This window comes from Meles meles, chromosome 7 (assembly GCF_922984935.1).
Source record: "Meles meles chromosome 7, mMelMel3.1 paternal haplotype, whole genome shotgun sequence".
NCBI classification, from domain to species: Eukaryota; Metazoa; Chordata; class Mammalia; order Carnivora; family Mustelidae; genus Meles; species Meles meles.
Window position 1 is genome coordinate 20115424 of NC_060072.1, and position 22014 is coordinate 20137437.

Sequence of the window (22014 nt, forward strand, 5' to 3'; positions counted from 1 at the left end):
CAAATGCCACTAAAGTGATTACAATTTAGAACCGTCTCTGCTTCTTTAATCTCATAAAGTTTATTCGAGGACATTTTCTGACATGACATTTGGCTTTAGGTATCTGTTACTTTGGCACTTTTCTTGTTTTCCTCTTTTCCTTTTTGCCAATGAACTACACCTCAGTTCAATTTGAAAGACAGAAATCTAATTGAAAGAAAAGTCACAGAAACAGTAAGTAAAATTATTTGTTTTAATAATTTATCCTCCATGTCCAGTTGGTTAGCTTGTTACATAACAGAAGTGGAAGATCAGGTTTTTATTCCCGTGTCCCTATTATGAAAATCAACTAAAAGGTTCTATTCTTTTTTGTTTCATACTTATCAAGTATGAAAACATTATTTAATGTTTGGAAATTATAAGAGCTAGTTTAGTCAATTTCACTCACAATTTTTGAAAGTCCTTGATATATAGTCTCTCTAGTAGTAAAGACTCAACAATCGGTAAAAATCTTACAAGAAAACATTGAGATGCTTTAAAAAAAAAAAAAAAAGGTGAGTCATAGCTTGGCTGCTTCATCACACCTGCTGATGAGCTCCTCCAATAAAATCCACACTCCCTATCTTACCTTACAAGGCCCCATGTAATCTGATCCTGGCCTGCCTCTCATGTCCTCTCATTCTACCCTCCTCCCTACTTGATGCTCTGTACACACACAGACTTTCTTTTGTTCCTCAAACATACCAGGCTTATTCCTATCCCAAAGCCTTTACACTAAGTCTTCCCTCTGCCTGGAAAGCCTTTCACCTAGACCTTTGCTGGGCTGGATCTTTCCCATCATAACAATCAGTCCACAGGTCCCTTCCCTGGAGAGGAGTCATGCTGCCTCTCCATTCATTCTCCCTTTCAACACCCTAGTTTTATTTTTCTTTTTATCATTAAAATTATCTTGTTTATTTGTTATCTGTCTCACATCCCTCCAGTCCAAGAATGTCATCTCCCCAAAAAGAAGGAACCTTCTTATCATTCATTATGATATCCCAAAGCCTAGAGTAGTGCCTGATACAATTAGCATGTGTCTACTCATAGAATAAATGCATCTTCTAAAGAATCTTTTTACATCTATTATTTCTTCCTAGTCTCAAAACAAATCTGTGAGATAGACGAATGGAATATTACTAAGAATGTTCAGACAAAGGTGACGATTCACATATATCCCATCTCTGTGGGAGTGCAGAGGTATATATTCTCAAAGAAAAAGCACAGAAACTGTGGCACCTGCCTTAAGCTAATACACCTCCATTAACTTGTTTATTCTTATCAGGACATGCCTTAAGCTAATATACCTCCATTTATTTGTTTATTCTTACCAGGGCATATTTAAAGGAGGATCTGAAATGGCTGAGATGGCCTCACACAAGCCAACAAAGCAGCTTCATTCCCATTTGGGAATAAAATTTGGCAACAGGCAAGGAATATGCCTGTCGGGAGTTGGTTTGGTGTTGCAATCAAGAGGAAAGTTCCAAGGGAATAATTCTACAGGAGTTAGTAATTATTCCTGCCTCAGGAATCAGAGCTCAGTAAACTGGAAAACCAACAGATTCTATTAGCAAGTTTTGATAGAAAAGCTACTTTTAAGGTCTGTAGAAGAGCAACATGTGAAGAAGATGAGTTCCTCCGGAATTTCATGCTGATCCAGAATCAAAAACTAACTCTGCTGTGTGACTATGGGGACAATGACATGCATCTCAAGGGATGCTGTGATGCTTCAAAACTGAGTACTCAGCAAAAACTCAAGGAATGTCTATCTATTCCTACTGCTCCAAAGCAAACCACAAATGCAGCAATTCTAACAAATCCCAGAGAAATACAAAACTTAAGTATAAACACATAGGAATGACAAGGGAACTGGTTTCCTAACCTATAATTTCTAAAATCACATGCACAACTACTGGAAAAATGATAAGCAGAATCCTCTCACTTATTTATACAAACCCTGTTTTCAATATCTGAATGGTATGTATTATTTTTATTTTTTTTTAAAGATTTCATTTATTTATTTGACAGAGAGATAGAGAGAGCACAAGTAGGCAGAGCAGCAGGCAGAGGTAGAGGGAGAAGCAGGCTCTCTGCTGAGCAGAGAGCCCAACGCAGGGCTCAATCCCAGGACCTTAAGATCATGACCTGAGCTGGAGGTAGACACTTAACAGACAGCCACCCAGGTGTCTCAGGGTATGTGATATTTTTAATGAAATTAAGAAAGTAATCAATGGCTCTCCTAACAACTCAAACAATGCAAAGGTATATAATCTAAAAGTTAACAGTCACTTCTTTTTCCCTTCCCGTCCTCCTGACATAAAGTTAAAACTTTTGTGTATCCTTAGGGAAATGTCAGTTCTCTCCAAATTGATCTCTAGATTTAAGGCAATTCCAAACAGAATCCCAGTGAGTTTTTCTGTAGACATAGACAAGATTCTTCTAAAATTTATATAGAACAGCAAAGGACCAGGAATAGCTGAAACAATCCAAAAAGAAACAGAAGAATGGGAGGAATTCTTTTTTTCAAGATTTCAAGACTTATTTTGGAGCTATTGTAATAAGACAGTGTGGTATTAGAGGAGGATAGATACATGGATCAATGAAAGAGAACAGAAAACCAGAAATAGAACCACACATATACGCCCAACTGATCTGACAAAGGAGCAGAAGCAATTCAATGAGGAAGAATAGCCTTTCAACAAATGTTGCCAGAACAGTGGGTATCCACAGGCAAAAAAAGAAACTTGACCTAAACCTCACACCTTATATAAAAATTAGCTCAGAATGGACCATGGACTTAAATGTAAAACATAAAACTATGAAAACTTTTAGAAAAGTAGGAGAAAACATCTAGGAACTACAGCTAGGCAAAGAATTCTTAGACTTGACATCAAAAGCATTATCCATAAAAGAAAAGTTGGTCAACGGAACCCCATAAAAATCTAAAATGGTGCTCTGTGAAAAATCTTAAATGAACAAAGTCAAACTATGAACTAAAAGAATATATCTGCAGACCATTTATCTGACAAAAACCCCTTTGTCTACAATATATAACATGTTCTCAAAACTCAACAGTAAAGGAACAAACAATCCAGTTACAAAATGGGCCAAGGAAACAAACAGATAATTCACTAAAGAGGATATACACATAGCAAATAAACACAGAAAAAGATGGTCAACATCATTAGCCACTAAGGAGATGCAATTTAAAACCACAACAATATCTTACTACACCCCACTAGATTGACAAAAAATAAAAATCAGTGATGATACCAAATGCTGGAGAGGATGCAGAGAAACTTGACCATTCAGACTGCCAGTGGGACTATTTTTTTTTTTTTTTTAAGATTTTACTTATTTATTTGAGAGAGAGAGAAAGCATGAGAGGAGAGAGGTCAGCGGGAGAAGCAGACTCCCTGCGGAGTAGGGAGCCAGTTGGGACTGGATCCCAAGACTACAGGATCATGACCTGAGCCTAAGGCAGTTACTTAACCAACTGAGCCACACAGGCGCCTCTGCTGGTAGGACTATTAAATGGCCCAACTACTCTGGAAAACTCCTGGCAGTTTCTCACGAAATGAGGGATATACTTATGATATAATTCAACAATTCCACTTTTGGGTATTTATCTCAGAGCAACAAAAAGTTACATACATGAATGGTTGTTAACAGCTTTATTCATCATACTAGCCAAAAACTAGAAGTGACCTAAATGTCTTTCAACAAGTGAATCATTACATGGGCTACACTACGTCCACACCATGGGCTGCTACTCCACAACAAGCACACGAAAAGATGTTCAACAAAGGGATGGTCTCTTGACGCATACAACTTGGATGGGTCTCAAGGGAACTGCATGACTGAAAGCTGGTCTCAAAAGGTGTACTCTCTAATTCCATCTATATAATACTCTTAAAATGATACAATCATAAAAACAGAGAACGGATTAATAATTGCCGGTGGTTAAGAATGGAGGGCAGAGCATCAGAGTGAATGTGGCTATTAAAGGTAGCATAAGAGAGCCTTGTGGTTAATGGAACAGCTCTGTTATCTTGACTGTGCTGGTGCTTATGAATTTACACATGTGATAAACTGCATAGAACCACAGAGCCAGATATACACACAGCTAGAGATGAGTGCATGTAAAACTGATGAAATCTGAAAAATGCCAATTTTATCATGTGATATACGCAGTTAACTTATGCAAGATGCTACCACCAGGGGAAGCTGGCTGAAGTGTACCTAGAACCTCTCTGTACGATCTCTTTCAAATGCATGTGAATGCACAATTATTTTAAAAGTGAAAGATTAAAAAAAATCAATAGTCACCTCTTTCTTTCATATACCACCCTCCTGACATTAACCAGGTTAACCTGTTTATGTAGACTTCCATGTCTTTTCCTTTGCTTATCTATACTTTTTGTTTTAACTTTGCAAAATGGTATCACACTAAACAACTATTCTACGACTTCATTTTTTCACAGAACAATGTATCATGGACATCTTCCCAGCTAATATACAGAGATCTTCATTTTTTACAGCATTCTTATGTATTATAAAATGGGTAATCCTACCAACATTACAGGGAATAAAAACTTAGAACTTACTCCACCGTCTGTTGTGAAAAGACCAGGGGATACTTCTCAATTGCCATCGAGCCAGCAGTGGGAGGTGCTGCTTTGTTGAGAATGAGCTTGGCCAAAATGGCTAGAGCATCATCTTTGACAGCAGCCTCATCAATCATGAAGCAATTTTCAATATACAAGAGAAAGCTGGGTAGAAAAAGCTAAAAATAAGAAAGGAAATCACATTTATTAACACATATATTTTCATAACACTTATCGAAGAGACAATTCTAAGGCTTCCACAGAGGGAAAAATCAATCATAAATACAGGATCAGTAATCACAAAGGCATCAGACCTCTTCTCCACAGAAACTATGAAAACTAGAAGACTATGGAGCAATACCTAAAAACCTGAGGGAAATGACAAAATCTATAATTCTATACCTATCTTGCTAGCAATACGAATAAAGACATTTTCTAAAACACTAAATCTCAAGATTTTACTTCCATTTGTCCTTTCTCTAGAACCTCTGGAAAATATGTACCATCAAAATAAAAGAGTAAACTAAAACAAGGGAAAGTTGTGGGACCCAGAAAATAGGAAAAAAAGCAAAGGAAGTCCTATTATGACATCTGTGCTATGGGCTGAGAAAGCAACCCATATCAGACTTGCATTGCTCTAGGAGGAATGTGTCTAGGAAAGGAAAGAAAAAAAAAATGAGCTGCTAAATTTTCTGACATGTGAAAGGCATTTTAGAATGCTGTTGGCAGATAGACTCACTAACCAGCTAGTCAAGAAAAATCATTTCCAGTTTTTAAAGAATGAGGCAATCTATAACTTCAGGATACATGAAAAGGTATATAAAAAAGGAAATGTAAATATAAAATACTTTCTTAGAAGGATTAATTATATGGTGAATAGGCATCCAACCAAAATTTGTGATGCAACTCTGTTGAGAAGATTAGAGGTATAAAAGAACCAGAACATATCCACCATAGGAGGAAGTCTGCAGAAGAGTAGTAGAACTAATGAATCAAAGAAAAGCAGTGTATCTGAATGATTAGAAAATAGAAAGTAACAGAAAAATAAAGAGATGTGGTTGTTCTGGGCGAGGAACATGTGAGTGAACTTTTAACCCTGCTTGACTTTTAAAACTACATACAAAGAGTATTCTGAAAAAATAAGATGTTCATAAAAAGACCAAAGAGAAAAGGGGAGAAGGAATAGACATAGCTGCTAAGAAAACCAGAGCAAGGTAAAGGGCTCTCATTGGACAGGAAGGAAGGACACGAATGAAGAAGGTTTTTCTCGAAGCAAATGAGAATATATTAATGCCTAAAGGGGAAATCAGAGAACAGACACAGAGACAGGCTTCCATGAGGTATGCTATGGAAGATCAGTTACAAGGAGTGGCAAATGTTTGACAGAACAGAGGGAACAGGGATAAAATAAGCTCAGGATTTAACAGGAAAGATGTCTACCTCACTACATCAGGTATTTACACACGAACAGTGAAGTGCATTAGCAACTATCCTGCAATCCAAATGTTTCAGGAACTATTTTCTATGCTTCAAACTCACATGAAGAAAGTTCCTTATAGTCTTTTTTCAATTTTACCACATGGTTCTACAACTTCCTCAAGGATTATTTAAAAACAAGTCGATTATCTAATGTCATTTTAAATGCCCTCGCATATGGAATAAAGTTTTACTTGTGAACTAAAACTGAAATATAATTGCTTTAAAATATATGGACTAAAATATCAAATACTTATTCTATTCCTCTCAAACAAGAATCACTGGATTTTTAAGTTTGATTATTTTATCATGACAGATTGATAACAAAACAAATCCAACTTTAGCTGCTCACCTGCTCAAACTGCTTCATAACAAACATAACTTCAGAAAAATCCAAAATTAAACGTCTTTCAAATCTGCTCTCAAAAACCTGTGGACCACAGGTAAAGAACATTAAGTACACAGAGAGTACTTCTTCATTCCTGAAAATCATCTTAAGCCTTCAAGGTCCTCTCATTTGCAAACAGGAAGTGGTGGGACACTTGGTACAAGTTAATAGAGCCAAAAAGGACTTGACTGCTGAATTTGCTACTGTGAGGAAGGACACATCCTGGTGTGAGACACTGGCACTGAACCCTTCTCCTTGGGAAAGCAGCTGGAGTAAGAAGTGGCAGGCACGGGGCACCTGGGTGGCTCAGTGGATTAAAGCCTCTGGCTTCGGCTCAGGTCATGATCCCAGGGTCCTGGGATCGAGCCCCTCGTCGGGCTCTCTGCTCAGCAGGGAGCCTGCTTCCTCCTCTCTCTCTCTGCCTGCCTCTCTGCCTACCTGTAATCTCTGCCTGTCAAATAAATAAATAAAATCTTAAAAAAAAAAAAAAAAAAGAAGTGGCAGGCACACTTCAACCAGTTTCCTGTACAAATGCTTGCCCTTTGGCTGCAAGAACTTACAAATGTTAGGGGCACTGGATTTCTAGTGATTATGCTGGGTTCTGCCTAAGACTCCTCAGTTCCTTCCCAGAGACAGAGAATTACAAAAGGGCAAGCAGTACTATTTTATACCCTTTTTCCATGCTATATACTGCTGTACTGCATGAGGCTAGGAGGAACCTAACTGGTCTACTTTCAATCCCACCTTCCTACAAACCATCTTCTAAACTCATTAAAATGCAAATCTTATCAAATCATTACCCTGCTTAACATTTCTTCAGGGCTTTTCACTACTTACAGAATAAAACCCAACCTAACTTTGCAAAGCCAAGCAGAATCTCGCTGGTATACACCATACCTCCTCATGTGTCCATATACTCAGTAGGCAAACATTTCTGGACTTGTTTTTTTTTTTTTTCCCATTTCTGGACTTTTTGATGCATCTTGTGCTATTCTCTCTCCAGCCATTTTTAACCCCCTCACTGACTGGCAGATGCTATTTAACCTTCAAGGACTATCCCAAATATAAATCCTTTGGAAAGCATTCTTTGTCCCTCAACCCGGGGCAGAATTAATCATTATGTTTCAATGTGACAACAACAGTTTAATTCAACACATTATAATAACTCACTTCCAGGGCCCCACCTCCCTAACAATCAAAAACCACAGGTACCATAATGCCCACCCTGGAATACCTAGTCCATACCCAGCACATGGTAAGCTATACATGTTTGTTGAATATTTGCCATTTACGTTATCACCTTTGGTTTTGCCTCTTTCCATTATTAAGTGCAATTCACATCTCCTTGATGAGATTATAACTTCCCCGAAGGCAGAGTCTTTGCCACATTTCATTTGTATTCCCCGGGAGGCTTACTCAATGCTAAATATCTTATTAACTACTCAATTAGTATCTGTTGAAGTAAATTACTTTTTGTATGGTTTCTTTGATAAGGGTCTCCGGCAAGGAAACATTGTCACCCAGGATCAAAGCAGAAATTACAGCCAAGAGGGTCTCCCGGCAAGTTGTAGAAAGATTGGCTATTTGTAATGTTTGAGATAATACCTATAAAATAAAAGAAAAAACAATGCACACTTAGCAATAACTTTTAATGAACAGACTCTAAGCAAATGAAGGTGGGAACTCACCTTACAAACATCCACAGGTTTGGTTATCTTTGATCCGTTCCCATGTTTCACAAGTATCAGATATGTTTCTAACAACCTTCTTATCTGTTCAGAACTTTCCCCACAGTTAGTTGTGCTTACTTTTGTATGTAGATCTAGGAGTGATTCCTGCCAATGGGGAATTTAACAGAAAGAGTAACTATAAAATATCAAACTCATCTGTTAATCTAATAATGAAAGTATTGAATGAAGCGGTTCAAATTTTCACAATTTTGTAAGAAAGACACACTTCCCAGAAGTCACTAAGGATAATAATAGCTAACATTTTTGAGTGCACAGTTATGAAGTGCTTTATAAGTATTTACTCACAATCCTCATAGCAACCACAAGGTAGAGCATATTACTGTCCCATAATCCCACCAGATGAAAAAACTGGGGAAGAGAGATTTAAGTAACCTTCCCAAGTCAGTGACAAAGCCAAGATTCAAACAGAGGCAGTCTGACTCCAAAGGCTGTGCTCTTAACCACAGTGCTCTACTGCATCTCAAAATATCGAAAAAGTACAGGGGATAAAGAGGGGGGCAAAAAAAGGGGAACAAAAATCCTAATTATGTGTGTAAAAGTATAAAGACAACAATTATAAAATACAATCTCCAGGAGTGGTCTGCTAAACTAAGAGCAAGAACAATCAACTCTCAGGCTCCTTATTACATACAAATCCTTAAAAATTAGAACTCACTTGCAAACATTCAAAAAATGTACCAAAATGTTCCTTGTAGATGTAGAACGCAGTTGATTTGACCATGTTTTTGAGTGTTTCTCCAACTAAAATCCATGGCAATTGAGTTTCTGTTTCAGTAACTGGTCCTAGTTTTTGTAAAATTAGCTTCACTGCCTGTGGGAATCCAATATTCATTAAAACGGACATGTATACTCTTATTTTTAAGTATTACACTCTTATTTCCCATTCTGATTATTCCCCACTCGGATTAAGCTATATTAAAATCTGATCTGGAATAATCAAAGATATGGCAGCTTTGATGGTTAACTACATGTCCTACAAGGAATTTCCAAACTAGGAGGGAGAATTTTATCATCCAAATGCTCACTCCTCACTCATTAATCAATTTATGTTATCTTCTAGGATTCAGGATAAAGAAAACAGCAATAATTTTATAAGTAAATATACCTAATCACCTAGAGCTTAGGTAAGCATTGTTATTAAAGCCCTAATGCTTCCCACTTAGTGCTTTTTATTTATTCCAGACTATCTTCTCTTCATACTATTTACATAAATCTCATCCACTTTCCTTTCAATCTCTTTCATACAGACTCAAAACATCCTCCCAGTCATTTACCTTCCCTGTACAGGAATGAAACATGTTTCTAACTCCTTTGCACATTTCAAAGAGCAACTGTCCAACTCCTTCTACCTTTTCTGGATGTTCACCAAGATCAAGAAACATTAAATTGAAAAGTGCATTTTTATCAGAAACCTAAAACACAAAATGCAAATGGAAAATTGTATTTACAACACAAGAAATCCAAATGAAGACATATTATTTACTGTTGCACAGGTTCATAGTTAAATGTAATTAGGATAAAAATTTAAAAGGAAGAGACACTTACAGTGATTTCAAACTATTCTAATAGTATATCACTTCTAATTTCACACACAGCACTGATTCAGTGAAATAACGTACAGGTCTGTGCCAAGAAAAACTACATAAAGCAACATTCTATCTTTCAAAGTAAATCATGTACTTATGAGTAGAAAAGAAATTAATACCAGTGTTTCTGTTTCATTACAAGAATCCTCTAAAATTTACTATGGAAACACAAGCAACATCATGATAAGAGTTTCTTCTGTGAAATTGCTATGAAAGTTTCTATTACTCTCACCATTCATATATTTACTGACTTGAATTAAGAGGGTACTTCTGATATTTAGACTGAAAGCTACCATAAACCTAAATAACAATAAAACAGTGACTCAAATTATTTCATATTAGTGAGCAAAGACAACCTAAACATGAAATAAAATAGTAAAGATTTCTTCTTATATATGTTATATTATATATTGTTTTCATATTTCATAATTCATCATTCATATTTCATAATCTATATAATATATAGATTATATTATCTATCTACCTATATTAGTCCATGCAACCACATTATAAAAGATATGTTTCTGTTCATCAGATTCTTGAGGACTAATGAGCAATAAACATATAAGATATCAGACTAACCTTTCTCATCAAAAAAGTGAAACTTTCAGCAGCAAAATTTCTTATATGTAGTTTTTTATGAGCCAGGAGTGTACTATACATGCTACAAATGAGAAAATACGACATGTTTAATAACATTTTAATAAACACACACTCCACATCAACTCTATGTCCAACACTGAGCTAGGTATATGAGGAATACATTGCCAGTATAAAGCAAGTGGTTTAAAATCTTGTTCATTTACCAAGACAGAAGATGAAGATAATAGAAAAGAAAAATCCTAGGATTGGTGGTACAGATCTTACAGAGAAGACTCCATGAATAGCTAAAACTTGCAGTGATTCCTGAATGATGAGAAGAATTCAGGTGGGTACTGGTGTACATATGATAAGAGATAAAAGTGAGAACAAAGGCAGGGTGTGCAGAAATGATCACAGTCAAAGGACAAGGAAGCCAGTGTGTCTGAAAGGAAAAGGATGGTGGGGTTGGGGATGACTGTGTCAGGTAAAGCCACCCAGGTAAACAGGTAGCTCTGAACACCAAACAGAGGAATCTAGACTTTAGCTTATCTCTATGTCAGCACTCACTCTGTGTTACTTCCTCTAACCAACACAACCCCATGGAGTATAGGTACTATTATCCCCATTCCACAGATAATAAGCCCAAGACAGAAAGGCCAAGCAAACTGCTCAAGGTCATAAAGACACTTAGCTGTAACTAAATAATTACTTGTATAATCACATTGTTTAAACTGGTCACATAGTTTAAGCATGGTCTCCTACTTTTGCCATATTCTCAGTATCTAGCCCACAGCAGGTACTAATACATATTGGCTGCGTGGGAAATGAGTGTTTTGGAGAGATTAATGTAGTAACAGTATGCAGGATGAAATAAATGAAGACGCTGGCAATCCAATCAGAAAGCTGCTCAAGTCATGTGAGCGTGGGTGAACAAGGGCATGAAAGAGGCTTATGGTAGAGGGAAATGCTGAAAGATGAATCCAAGAGGCATTTCAAGAGTTCTTACAGTGGAAGCCAAGAACTTACACTGCCCACAAGAACCTTATATGATTGGGACCCTACTAATACAGTGTGGCACCACCTAATTACCCTCTGCTTATACACACTCCCCCACGACCCAGGACTCCTTGCACATGCCAGGCATGCACTTAAGATGTTCTCCTGCTAATCTGTAAACTTTGCCCAAAGAGGGATCTTTATCTGTTTTATTTGCAATTGTATCTCAAGCGCTATACACATAGGTAGTGCTCAATAAACACTCACTGAACTGAGTACATGAATAACAGAACCAAGAGGATTTGGAGTCATTGAAGGTAACTGGATCAAAAATGCCTCTAAGGGGTTTTGAAGGGTCAGGGGTGGGAGGTTGGGGGAACAGGTGGTGGGTAATGGGGAGGGCGCGTTTTGCATGGAGCACTGGGTGCTGTGCAAAAAGAATGAATACTGTTACGCTGAAAAAATAAATAAAATGGAAAAAAAAAATGCCTCTAAGACACCAAGCTTCAATTGATGAAAAGAAGAATGGAATCACTGTTGGAAAATGGGCAACCAAACAGGGCCTAGCAGTGTGTATGTATTTACTGACACACGAATGGATGAAGAGTTACATTGAGTAGGAATGTATTGACTCTGATTTCAATAATACTTAAGTGAAAAGCAACCAGGCTGTTGAAGATGTCACACTGAGAGCAAATAAATTTAGAACTGGAAAGCCCAACTTAGGAAATACAAAAGTAACAACAGAAGTCATGACCCCAAATAAGCTATACAGTGGTCTCCCCCTTATCTACGGTTTCACTCTCCATGGTCAACAGCAGTCTAGAATCAGATGCTCCTCCTACTGACTATGGTCAGAAGGTTGACAGGAGCACAGCATTACTTGACAACATAAAGGTTGTCATTCTCCTCATGTCATCTCAGGCATTTTATCATCTAACATCATAAGAAGGCTGAGTATGGTACAATAAGGTATTTTTTTTTTTTTTTTTTTAAATTTTTTTTTTTCTTTTTTTTACAGATAGAGAGAGAGAGAGAGAGAGATTACAAGTAGGCAGAGCAGCAGCCAGAGAGGGGAGGAAGCAGGCTCCCTGCCAAGCAGAGAGCCCGATACGGGGCTCGATCCCAGAGACCCTGAGATCATGACCTGAGCTGAAGGCAGAGGCTTAACCCACTGAGCCACCCAGGCGCCCCACAATAAGGTATTTTTGAAGAGAGACAACATTCATACAACTTTTATTACAGTATGTCGTTATAACTGTTCTAGTTACTGCCTTTAATCTCTTACTTGCATTTATGAATGATACTTTATCATAGGTTATGTGTGTGTAGGAAAAAACATTAACAGAGGGTTTAATACCATCTATGCTTTCAGGTATCTACTGGGGATCTTGGAACATAAACCCCACACATACTGTATACTGCCCAAAGATCTTGGTTTTGAATGAAGTAAACTTGGTTTCTAATACACTTTACCAAAAGCTTCACAGAAAACTAGTAAAGGCTGAAAAAAATATTTCTTTTTTATTCTTTGTTCAAAGTGGGGTAAAGGGAAGGGTGGTTCAACAAAGGGGAGGGTGAAGGTGGTTGGTACAAAAACAAAATCGACAGTTCTATCCCATACCGACACCCATACTTAGGAGGACGGCATAAATCTTCATATTCTTGTGGCAACTAAAGTATGCAGAAATAACCAGTAAACAAGGCGAAAATCCATCAAGTACCTGACTGAAATCGACTATAATCAATCTTTTTTCTTAAGCAAGAAAGCGACTATTGAACTCATTCTCTTTTCCTGTCCACATTTGCTCACAGTGTTCCCTGAGTACCTCTTTTGGCTTAATAAATATGTTAGGGGCTGGGTAAATTCAGATATTTAAGACTGGATTCTTGAAGAGTTCAAGGTTTATAAAACACATCATTACACTGTGGACAAACAATTATAACAGAAGTTGTGTGATGTAAATGTGTAGAATGCCAGAAAGATTCAGAGTACAAAGTTTTCACTCTAGGGTAAGGTACCCAGAAATATCTGTGGAGGTTATGAAAACCAAGCTTGGCTTTGATGAAGCAGGATTTCAGTAGCTGGAGATAAGAGAAGATCAGGTCAATGCAGACTAATAGAACAGACTATGGACCACTATGGCTGGAGAACCAATTTCGTATAATTAGAGACTGAGTTGGAAAGGCAGTGTGGAGTCTGATCTGTCAGACTCCCAAGGAAAAAAACAATAGAAAAAGCATGTCAGAATTATGCAGCCATATCAGCATGTAAACATGATGGGTACTGTGCATATTTTAACTAAATAGGGTGTGGGAGTGCAAAATCCTGGTTGTCAGTATTGATAAAGACTGCACTTGACCCAAAAAATAAAAACTTGACATGGAGGACATTAGAGAAGGAAAGGAAAAGTGAAGGGGCAAGGAATCAGGGTGAGAGATGAACCATGAGAAACCTTTTGGGACGATGGAAATGTTCTTAAACTGATTATGGTGATATTTGCGCAATTTTATAAATTTACTAAACAGCACTGAATTGTAAATAAGATAAAAGAAAATTTAAAAGTCACAAACCCCTAAACCAAACTGTATTACAGAGAGAAAAGGGTCACCTGTATATATTGGACATGTCCTTCACCATTAGTCTCCATAGGTACTTGTAAAGATAGGACAGTGAGGTGAAAGCCCATTCTAGTAACTCTGTGTCCTGAGTCTCCAGGATTGAGGTGATAGTCAGGAAAAAATCCTGAAAATGTGGATAGAAGTCCGTCTGCAGATCTCGTGCCAACTGTACAACCAAGCTGGATTAAAAATAAGTAGAAGTAACTGATCGAGACAAGTGTATCAAAAAACAAAGTCTATAAATCTATTTCACAAATGATAGCAGGTTGCCTGCGATCTCAGGATTAATTTAACCTTCCAAACTAAGTCTTAAGAGACATAAAACATTTTTCACATTTTAAGAGTTTAGCAAAGTGGGGTGCTTGGATAGCTCAGTTTTTGGGAGTCTGCCTTCAGCTCAGGTCAAGATCTCAGGGTCTTGGGATTGAGGCTCGCATTGGGCTCCCTCCTCAGCGGGAAGCCTGCTTCTTCCTTTCCCACTTCCTTTGCTTGTGCTCCCTCTCTTGCTGTCTCTCTCTCTCTCTGTGTCAAATAAATAAATAAAATCTTTCAAAAAAAAAAAAAAAGTTTAGCAAAGAAATGAGCCTGGGGCAAGAAGGTACACTTCATCGCAAGTTACACTCAGTCATTCTGTAGTGTGAAAAAAAATGGGGTCTTCTTAAACGTATAAAACAGCAAAAAAAAAAAAAAAAAAAAAAAAAAAAAGGATAACATCAAGATTCTGCTTTTTGGCAAAGCACTAATGTTCTAATCAGACAGAAAAGGCAAATTCTTGTTTTTAAATTCAAACACCAGATCTAAGGCAAATATAGCTATAAAACACAACCTTTCTTAGTTTTTTTTTTTTTAATATTTTATTTATTTATTTGGGACAGAGAGAAATCATGATCATGAGCAGGGCGGGTGGAGGAACAGAGGTAGAGGGAGAGGCAAGTTCTCCATAGGGCAGGGAGCCCGACACAGGGCTCGATCCCAGAACCCAGAGACCATGACCTGAACTGAAGGCAGATGCTTAACCCACTGAGCCACCCAGGTGCCTCTTTTAAAGATTATTCATAATCTTTAGATTATAGAGTGAGCACAAGCAGGGAACAGGTGTTGGGGGGAAGAACAGACTCCCCACTGAGCAGGGAGTTTGATGCAGGGCCCAATCTCAGGACCCCGGGGTCATGACTTCCACCAAAGATAGTCGCTTAACCAACTGAGCCACCCCAGCACCCTTTAAAACACAACCTTAAAATTCAGGTAAATGTCATTGAGCTTTCTCTCAACATACTACTTACTCCAAAAGGGGCTGATAGGCAAAACTGTTCTTGATTTGCAGGTGAGTCTTCAAACTCTGAACTATCTCATTTTGATGATAGACCAACTGATTGAAGGATTGGCATTTGTCAATAACTTCTTTGTAAAATTTGCCTGGGGGGGTGGGGGGAGAGAGAGAGAGAGAGAGAGAATATGTTCTGCTTTTTCTACCATACCATTATTAAGTTGTTTTAAACAAATAAAGTGCAAATGATGGGAGAATAAAATAGAAACAAAATGGAATATACCGAAGTGTTCTGTAAGGTTCAATTCTCTCCATTTCAGCAGACCCTCAAAAAAGTAGGTTTCGACTTCCTGCCAAGATTAAAGCGGTCCATTAATTTGGCAACTCAAAAACTACGATCAAAGTAAATAAGAATAATGAAATAGTAATAACTTGAGACAATGATAATAGTCAAGAATTTAAAAATATTTCTTATGAAGGGCATTAACTAACAAACTTAAATAGCAATCAGCTGTATAATATAGGCATATGATTTATAAAAACAGTATTTTATTGATTTGGTTGTAGCAAATAATTCTCTAAAACCTAAATAATAGCCACACTAAAGAGAAAAAATTTTTTTTCTGTTTTCTACACTTTTAGGCCCAGGAAAAAAAGGTGCTCTTAACAGTTCTTTCATTCTGCTTTTAGAAATATGAATTATAACCTTGTGGGGTGGTACTCTGGCAATTATTAAAATGAAAAAAAAAAAAAAAAAAAAAAGAAACCAACAAAACAGGTATGTCCTTTGACCCATCAATTCCCATTCTGGAGATTTTTCTTATAAAACTTACAAACATACCAGTATGAAGATGTTTATTCAGCTCTATTGCAGTGGGGGAAAACACCAAACACCCTAACTATGCAACAACAGGAAAATGCTTAATGTAACCTATGGCCCATAAATACTCAGGTACATTATACGGCTATTAAAAAGTTCTATCTATATTGAATTAGAAGGATGTTGATGATAAACTCTCACAGTGATAAAAGCAAGAAACATAATAAAGCAAATGGGAGGAACCAAGTTTTTAAAAAAAACTTCTATAAATACACATTATTTACATATACCCTAAGAGAGAAAAGTATAGAAGAATCCATATATACCAAAATGTCAATATTAGTTTCTTTGACAATAAGGAATGGGAGGGGTGAGATAACAGGTTTTTCTAAGTTCACCAATATGTTGTCATGTTATATAGCTTATTACCACAGTATATATTACTTTATACTTTTTTAAAAAGATTTTATTTTTTACTTGACAGACAGAGATCACAAGTAGGCAGAGAGAGGGGGTAGCAGGCTCCCTGCTGAGCAGAGAGCCCAATGCGGGGCTCGACCCTAGGGACCCTGAGATCATGACTTGAGCGGAAGGCAGAGGCTTAACCACTGAGCCACCTAAGTGCCCCTACATTATACTTTGAAAAGTAAAATCAATAAATTATTACCCTGTGTGTATGTGTATGGAGAGAGAGTTCAAATTACTACACACACAAACAGCATGCCAAATTTTCTACGATCTCAAAATATGTCATTTCCCTTTGCCTTGTGATTCATAGCCCCTACCACAAAGGGATGGAGTCTGCTTCCTCACTCCTTGAATCTGGCCTTGTTTTTCTGACTTCCTTTGACCATAATGTGCAATGGAAATGAACATGCAACCAGCAAAGTTAAGTGTTAAGAGGCTTTGTAGCCTCTGCTTTTCCTCTCTCGAAAAGAACCTACCACCATGAAAAGAAGCCTAGTCTAGCTTATTGGAGAATAAGAGACCATGAGGACAACCAAGACTAACAAGCCCCAGTCAAATGTGATTAAGACCACTGTGGACCATCCAGTCCAAAATCCTATCCTAGACTCTCTTCTCTATTAACTCGACATTCTACCTCTTACTCATCTATGTCTCTTGTGGCTTAAACTATAGACCATATACTGAACACTAAATCTGTAATTCCACCTCCAAAGTCACCTGTACTCCTCCAGATCCATATATTCAACTATCTTTTGGATACCATCATCTGGATGGCTGTAGGTATATCAAATTCAACAAGCCCCAAATGGAACCACCCCTGTGCTTCTCTTCCTATAAATCTATCTTGGTAAGTTATGTTTTCAACTGCTCAGTTGTTAGAACAAAAACCTTAATTCCCTTCCTCCCTTCATAACCAGCAGGTTGTAAGTCCTATCCTACTTTTTTAATATCTCTGGAATCCTTCCCTTCTCTCCCTCTTGACTGCTGCTACTACAATAATTTCTTACTTATATAACTACCATATCCTCACAACTGGTTGTCCTGACTCCGATCCTACTCTTTCTTCCACATTAAAGCAGAAAGATCTAAAACTTAGATTCGATCATGTCACTCACTGACTTAAAATCCTTACAGTCCTAGAATGACATCCTACAGCTTCAGGATAAAATGCAAACTTAGCTTGACATATGAAGTCCTTTATGCTCCTTGACTATATCTTCACCTTTATCTCTCACCAGTGTGTCCCTCCCCAATCCCAGTAATCATCAACACACACAAACATTACACATACAATTATAACCACATTGAAATGTTGTGCAGTTTCTTGAATGTGACACGCATTTTCTAGTCTGTTTATACAGGCTTCTCTCTCAGCCTGAACCAGCATTTCCTGTCTTGTTCGCCATGTTAAATACAAATAACAAGACTCAATTCAGCTATCATCTTGTCTACATTACCTTTTCAACACCCCACCCTATACCCACAGGAATTTAGGTTAGGCTCCTTCAGTATGAGTTGCCAAAGCCTTATGTGCTTACCCAGATCACATCAGTTAACACATTAAATTCACAGACTGGGGGGCACCTGCGTGGCTCAGTGGGTTAAGCCTCTGTCTTCAGCTCAGGTCATGATCTCAGGGTCCTGGGATGGAGGCCTGCATCGGGCTTTCTGCTCAGCAGGGAGCCTGCTTCCCCCATCCCCTTTCTCTGCCTGCCTCTCTGCCTACTTGTGATCTCTGTCTGTCAAATAAATAAATAAATCTTTAAAATAAAGAAATAAAGAAATAAATTCACAGACTGGAGATAAGGCATCCAAAGAGACAGTGAGTAGTGACTACAGCCAAGTGAAGAACTGTAAGAACTGAAGATGAGTCCCTTAAGTTCGAGGCATGATATACAGGACTTTAAAAGGCTAATGGAGGAACAATGACTTCATTTAGCAAAACAAGATTTCTCAGTAGAGGTGTGACTGAGAACATGGTAAGAACTGGAAAAAAATATGTGGTTTAGCCCCTTTCTTTTTATAAAGGAGGAAACTAAGCCCCACGAAAGTGATGTGCTCAAAGTCACTTTAAAATGGAAGCTTCAGGAATATGAATCTGCAGCACAGCTCAGAATGCACATGGGAAAGGAAGAAGCTGGAATCACAGAAGTCACCTAAGTGTCAAGTTAACTGTCTAACACAGCATCACCCAATAGAACTTTCTACAGTGATGGCAATGTTCCCTATCTGCACTTGCTTAATACTGTAGCAACTAGCCACATATGGCTACTGAGCCCCTGAATTTTTAATTTACTTTAATTTACTGTGTGTAGCTACTGTATAAGATCACACAGGTTTAATGCAATTCATGTAAATAAAGGAATGGCCTGAAAAACAATTCACTTATACTTAAAGGAGAGACTAAAAAGCCAACTATGAATACTAGAAGATTAGCTAATACAATGTTCTCTTACCTCATCATAGCTTGCGGTTCTATCAATCCGGTGAATAATATCAATATTCACATTCCCCAGTCGTTCAGCAAATGTAAGAAACTGTTGGGGGATATTTAATATACAATCATCATTTAATACTTATCACATCTTGAATACCTGTTTTGAGTGCTGTATAATAATCACATGTTGACAATTTCCTTGGGAAAACAGAAAGTTTAAAGTTTCAATAAGCTTGTACTATAAGACAGTTCTCTTGCACTATCATTACAAATAATGGTTTGCTTTGCTTGCAATTTCAGACTTATATTTTCAATCAATCATAAAATATATAATTGTGTTTTGTAACTAGAAGCAGACATCACTGATGAATCACAAAAGTGTAAGAACAAACTCAAAGACACAGTCTTAAATGCCCTGTACCACTTTATGAAAATAATTAAAATACATAAAAATGAATGTATTTGCAAAAGTTCAATCATGTCATTTCAAATAAAATTTCCATGCTAGATTGTGGTGCACCCAGGTGAAATTTGGCGATGTGGTCTCGCCAGATGTGTTAGGTTTCACAAGCCGCTACAAGCACAGGGATCTGGTTAAGCCGTTGCAGCAATAGCGTTTTTAAAGACATACAGATAAACGGCTATACAGTAACAAAATAATTCTAAGGGAACAAATAGAAAGCGATGTCACAGCCGTTAGCTGGGATTCACTCATTTCCTCCCGCCGGCTAAGGATAAAAGAGAAGTGGAGAACATCTCCTAAACACTTAGTCTAAGATCATGCATTTCACTCTGGACTAAGGGAATTCCAGGCAGGCCAGGCCCCTCAAACCACGGGCGAAGTCGGCTATCCCAAACGTCTTTCCCCACCCTATGTTTACTACACCCAGAAAGTCTCCCTCCTTTGCCAGATAAGGGACTCAGGCTCGGCCCAGAAGACTGAAGCCCCGAGAATCCCGCTCAGACCCAGTAGCAAGGCTGAGGCAGCAGGGACCCACACCACTGTTCTGGGCCCAAGTCTCTTTGCTCACCCGGTATGTGTTCTCGGTCTTGTGGGAAACGGGCTTTATCTTCATGGCTGCAGAGAGGCAGGGGCCCGCGAGGACCTAGGTCGCGGGGGGAGGGTATGCAAAGGACGGCACGAAGGGAAACTAGCTCACACGCTCGCACTCCCGGATCCCCTGATGCTCAGACTTCATCACGTGCGGGTTATGCCTCTGGGCGCCGCCATGTTGAAGGCGGGGAGGAGACTAAAAAGATCACGTGGGCGGAAGAAGTGACAGAGCAGGCGCAGCCTCCTGGGAACCCCGCGGGGAAGCGGAGAGCTGTCGTGGTTGCTAGTGTAGAGTTCTTTTTCTCCTTTCAGTTAAGAGTTCTAGGAAAACGTGTATTTTTTATTATAATAGAAAACAAGCCAGTCCGCATGCCTAGCTAACAGTCATTTCTCTTCAACTATGCACCCTGCAAAGTTCTTTACATCAATAATTTCATAGTAAGGCTCATTGTGAACGCTGCATGAGCATAATTAAGGAGCATATTTTTAAGCCCCTTTGGCATGCGAAGAAAGCAGGGATATGCAGCCGGTAAGTGGTAGTCTAGCAGAAGTCTCTGAGCTTCAAAGACTGATACTCTTAAACACTATCCGTTCAAATAAAATTGAAAAACAGAAAAGGAGTTTTAGGGGGAAAAAATCTTATAATTTCGTGTTCAGTCAGTTGATATTTCGGTATTTTTCCTATCACTCTTACGTTGTGAAAGATAATTGTACAAACAGTTACATGTATTTTTTTTTTCACTTACTCAACAAGTATTTCTTGAGAATCTATGGGCCATGCTCTGTTCTGTGAGCTGAATAAGACAGACAATAATAATATTAGTATAAGTCTGTTTGGAGGTATTTAGTGAGATGTTTACATCTTACACATGGAGAGATGTTAAGTAGACAATTGAATATATTCCTGCCCAGAGCTCAATGTATAGGTAAGGGCTGGAAGTGTGGCTTAAATGCCTTAAATCTCTTCATTGCTCAACCATGTGGGGTATTTAAAGCCACAGAACTGGTTGAGATCATTTAGGGAGAAAGTGATGAAAAGGAGCATGAAGAAGACCCAGTTGGACCTTGCAGTGCTCCAACATTTAGCAATGGACTAGACGGGGAATGGGATGGAGAGTCAGTGAGGTAGATACAGACTAGTCTTGGCATGGAAGAAGAACCAGTGGTCAACTATGCTGAAAGCCCAGGCTAAGAAAGTGGCTGCTGGATCTAACAAGGTGAAGGTCGCTGGTGACCTTGACAGTGTTGACAAGTTACAGTCTAGTGCTGAAGAAAGGAAGCAAAATATGCATGGATTGTGGAGGAAATTGGGTGAAGAAGTGAAGTAGGTGTAACACTTTTGTATTATTTTTGGCATTATGACATCAGTATTTTCTATGTCATTATGGGGTTGTTGTAAATATTTTTAATGGCTCCATAGCATTCATGGATATTATTTTAATGTGGATTTTTAATTTTTTTAAAAATTTTTTTTATTAACATATAGTGTATTATTAACCCCAGGGGTACAGGTCTGTGAATTGCCAGGTTTACACATTTCACAGCACTCACCATAGTGCATACCCTCCCCAGCATTCATGGATTTTTTTTTTTAAAGATTTTATTTATTTATTTGACAGAGAGAGAGAGATCAAATCTTGGCAGAGAGGCAGGCAGAGAGAGGAAAGCAGTCTCCCAGCTAGGCGGAGAGCCCAATGTGGGGCTCGATCTCAGCACCCTGGGATCATGACCTGAGCCAAAGGCAGACGCTTAACTGACTGAGCCACCCAGGCACCCCGGATTTTTTAATAATAAAATAGAGAAGTGCCCAATATTTGGCTGGCTTCCAGTAAACTAATTGGCTTTTTTTTTCTTTAGGTGGCTCTTCACCTTAATGCGTCACCAATCTCTTAAGGAAGTCTGTAAAAGCTGTAGACCTTCTCCTCAGAAAAGAGCAAATAAA

At 38.2% G+C, this 22014-nt stretch overlaps 1 protein-coding gene across 2 annotated transcripts in view; it reads right to left on the minus strand.

Annotated features, from left to right (window-relative positions):
- UTP20 (UTP20 small subunit processome component) overlaps positions 1 to 20239 on the minus strand; it is a 97260-nt gene extending 77021 nt beyond the window's left edge. For both annotated transcript variants that reach the window (XM_046011149.1, XM_046011148.1), the window contains exons 1-12: positions 20050 to 20239; positions 19038 to 19118; positions 15577 to 15643; positions 15310 to 15442; positions 14017 to 14205; positions 10409 to 10490; positions 9515 to 9652; positions 8896 to 9051; positions 8178 to 8324; positions 7960 to 8094; positions 6454 to 6531; positions 4626 to 4804 (exon numbers count right to left, since the gene is read on the minus strand). In XM_046011149.1, the coding sequence (XP_045867105.1) occupies positions 4626 to 4804; positions 6454 to 6531; positions 7960 to 8094; positions 8178 to 8324; positions 8896 to 9051; positions 9515 to 9652; positions 10409 to 10490; positions 14017 to 14205; positions 15310 to 15442; positions 15577 to 15643; positions 19038 to 19118; positions 20050 to 20094 (1430 nt within the window). In that variant the 5' untranslated portion in view covers positions 20095 to 20239. The remainder of the gene's footprint in view (positions 1 to 4625; positions 4805 to 6453; positions 6532 to 7959; positions 8095 to 8177; positions 8325 to 8895; positions 9052 to 9514; positions 9653 to 10408; positions 10491 to 14016; positions 14206 to 15309; positions 15443 to 15576; positions 15644 to 19037; positions 19119 to 20049) is intronic.
- Between the last annotated feature and the right edge of the window lie 1775 nt (positions 20240 to 22014).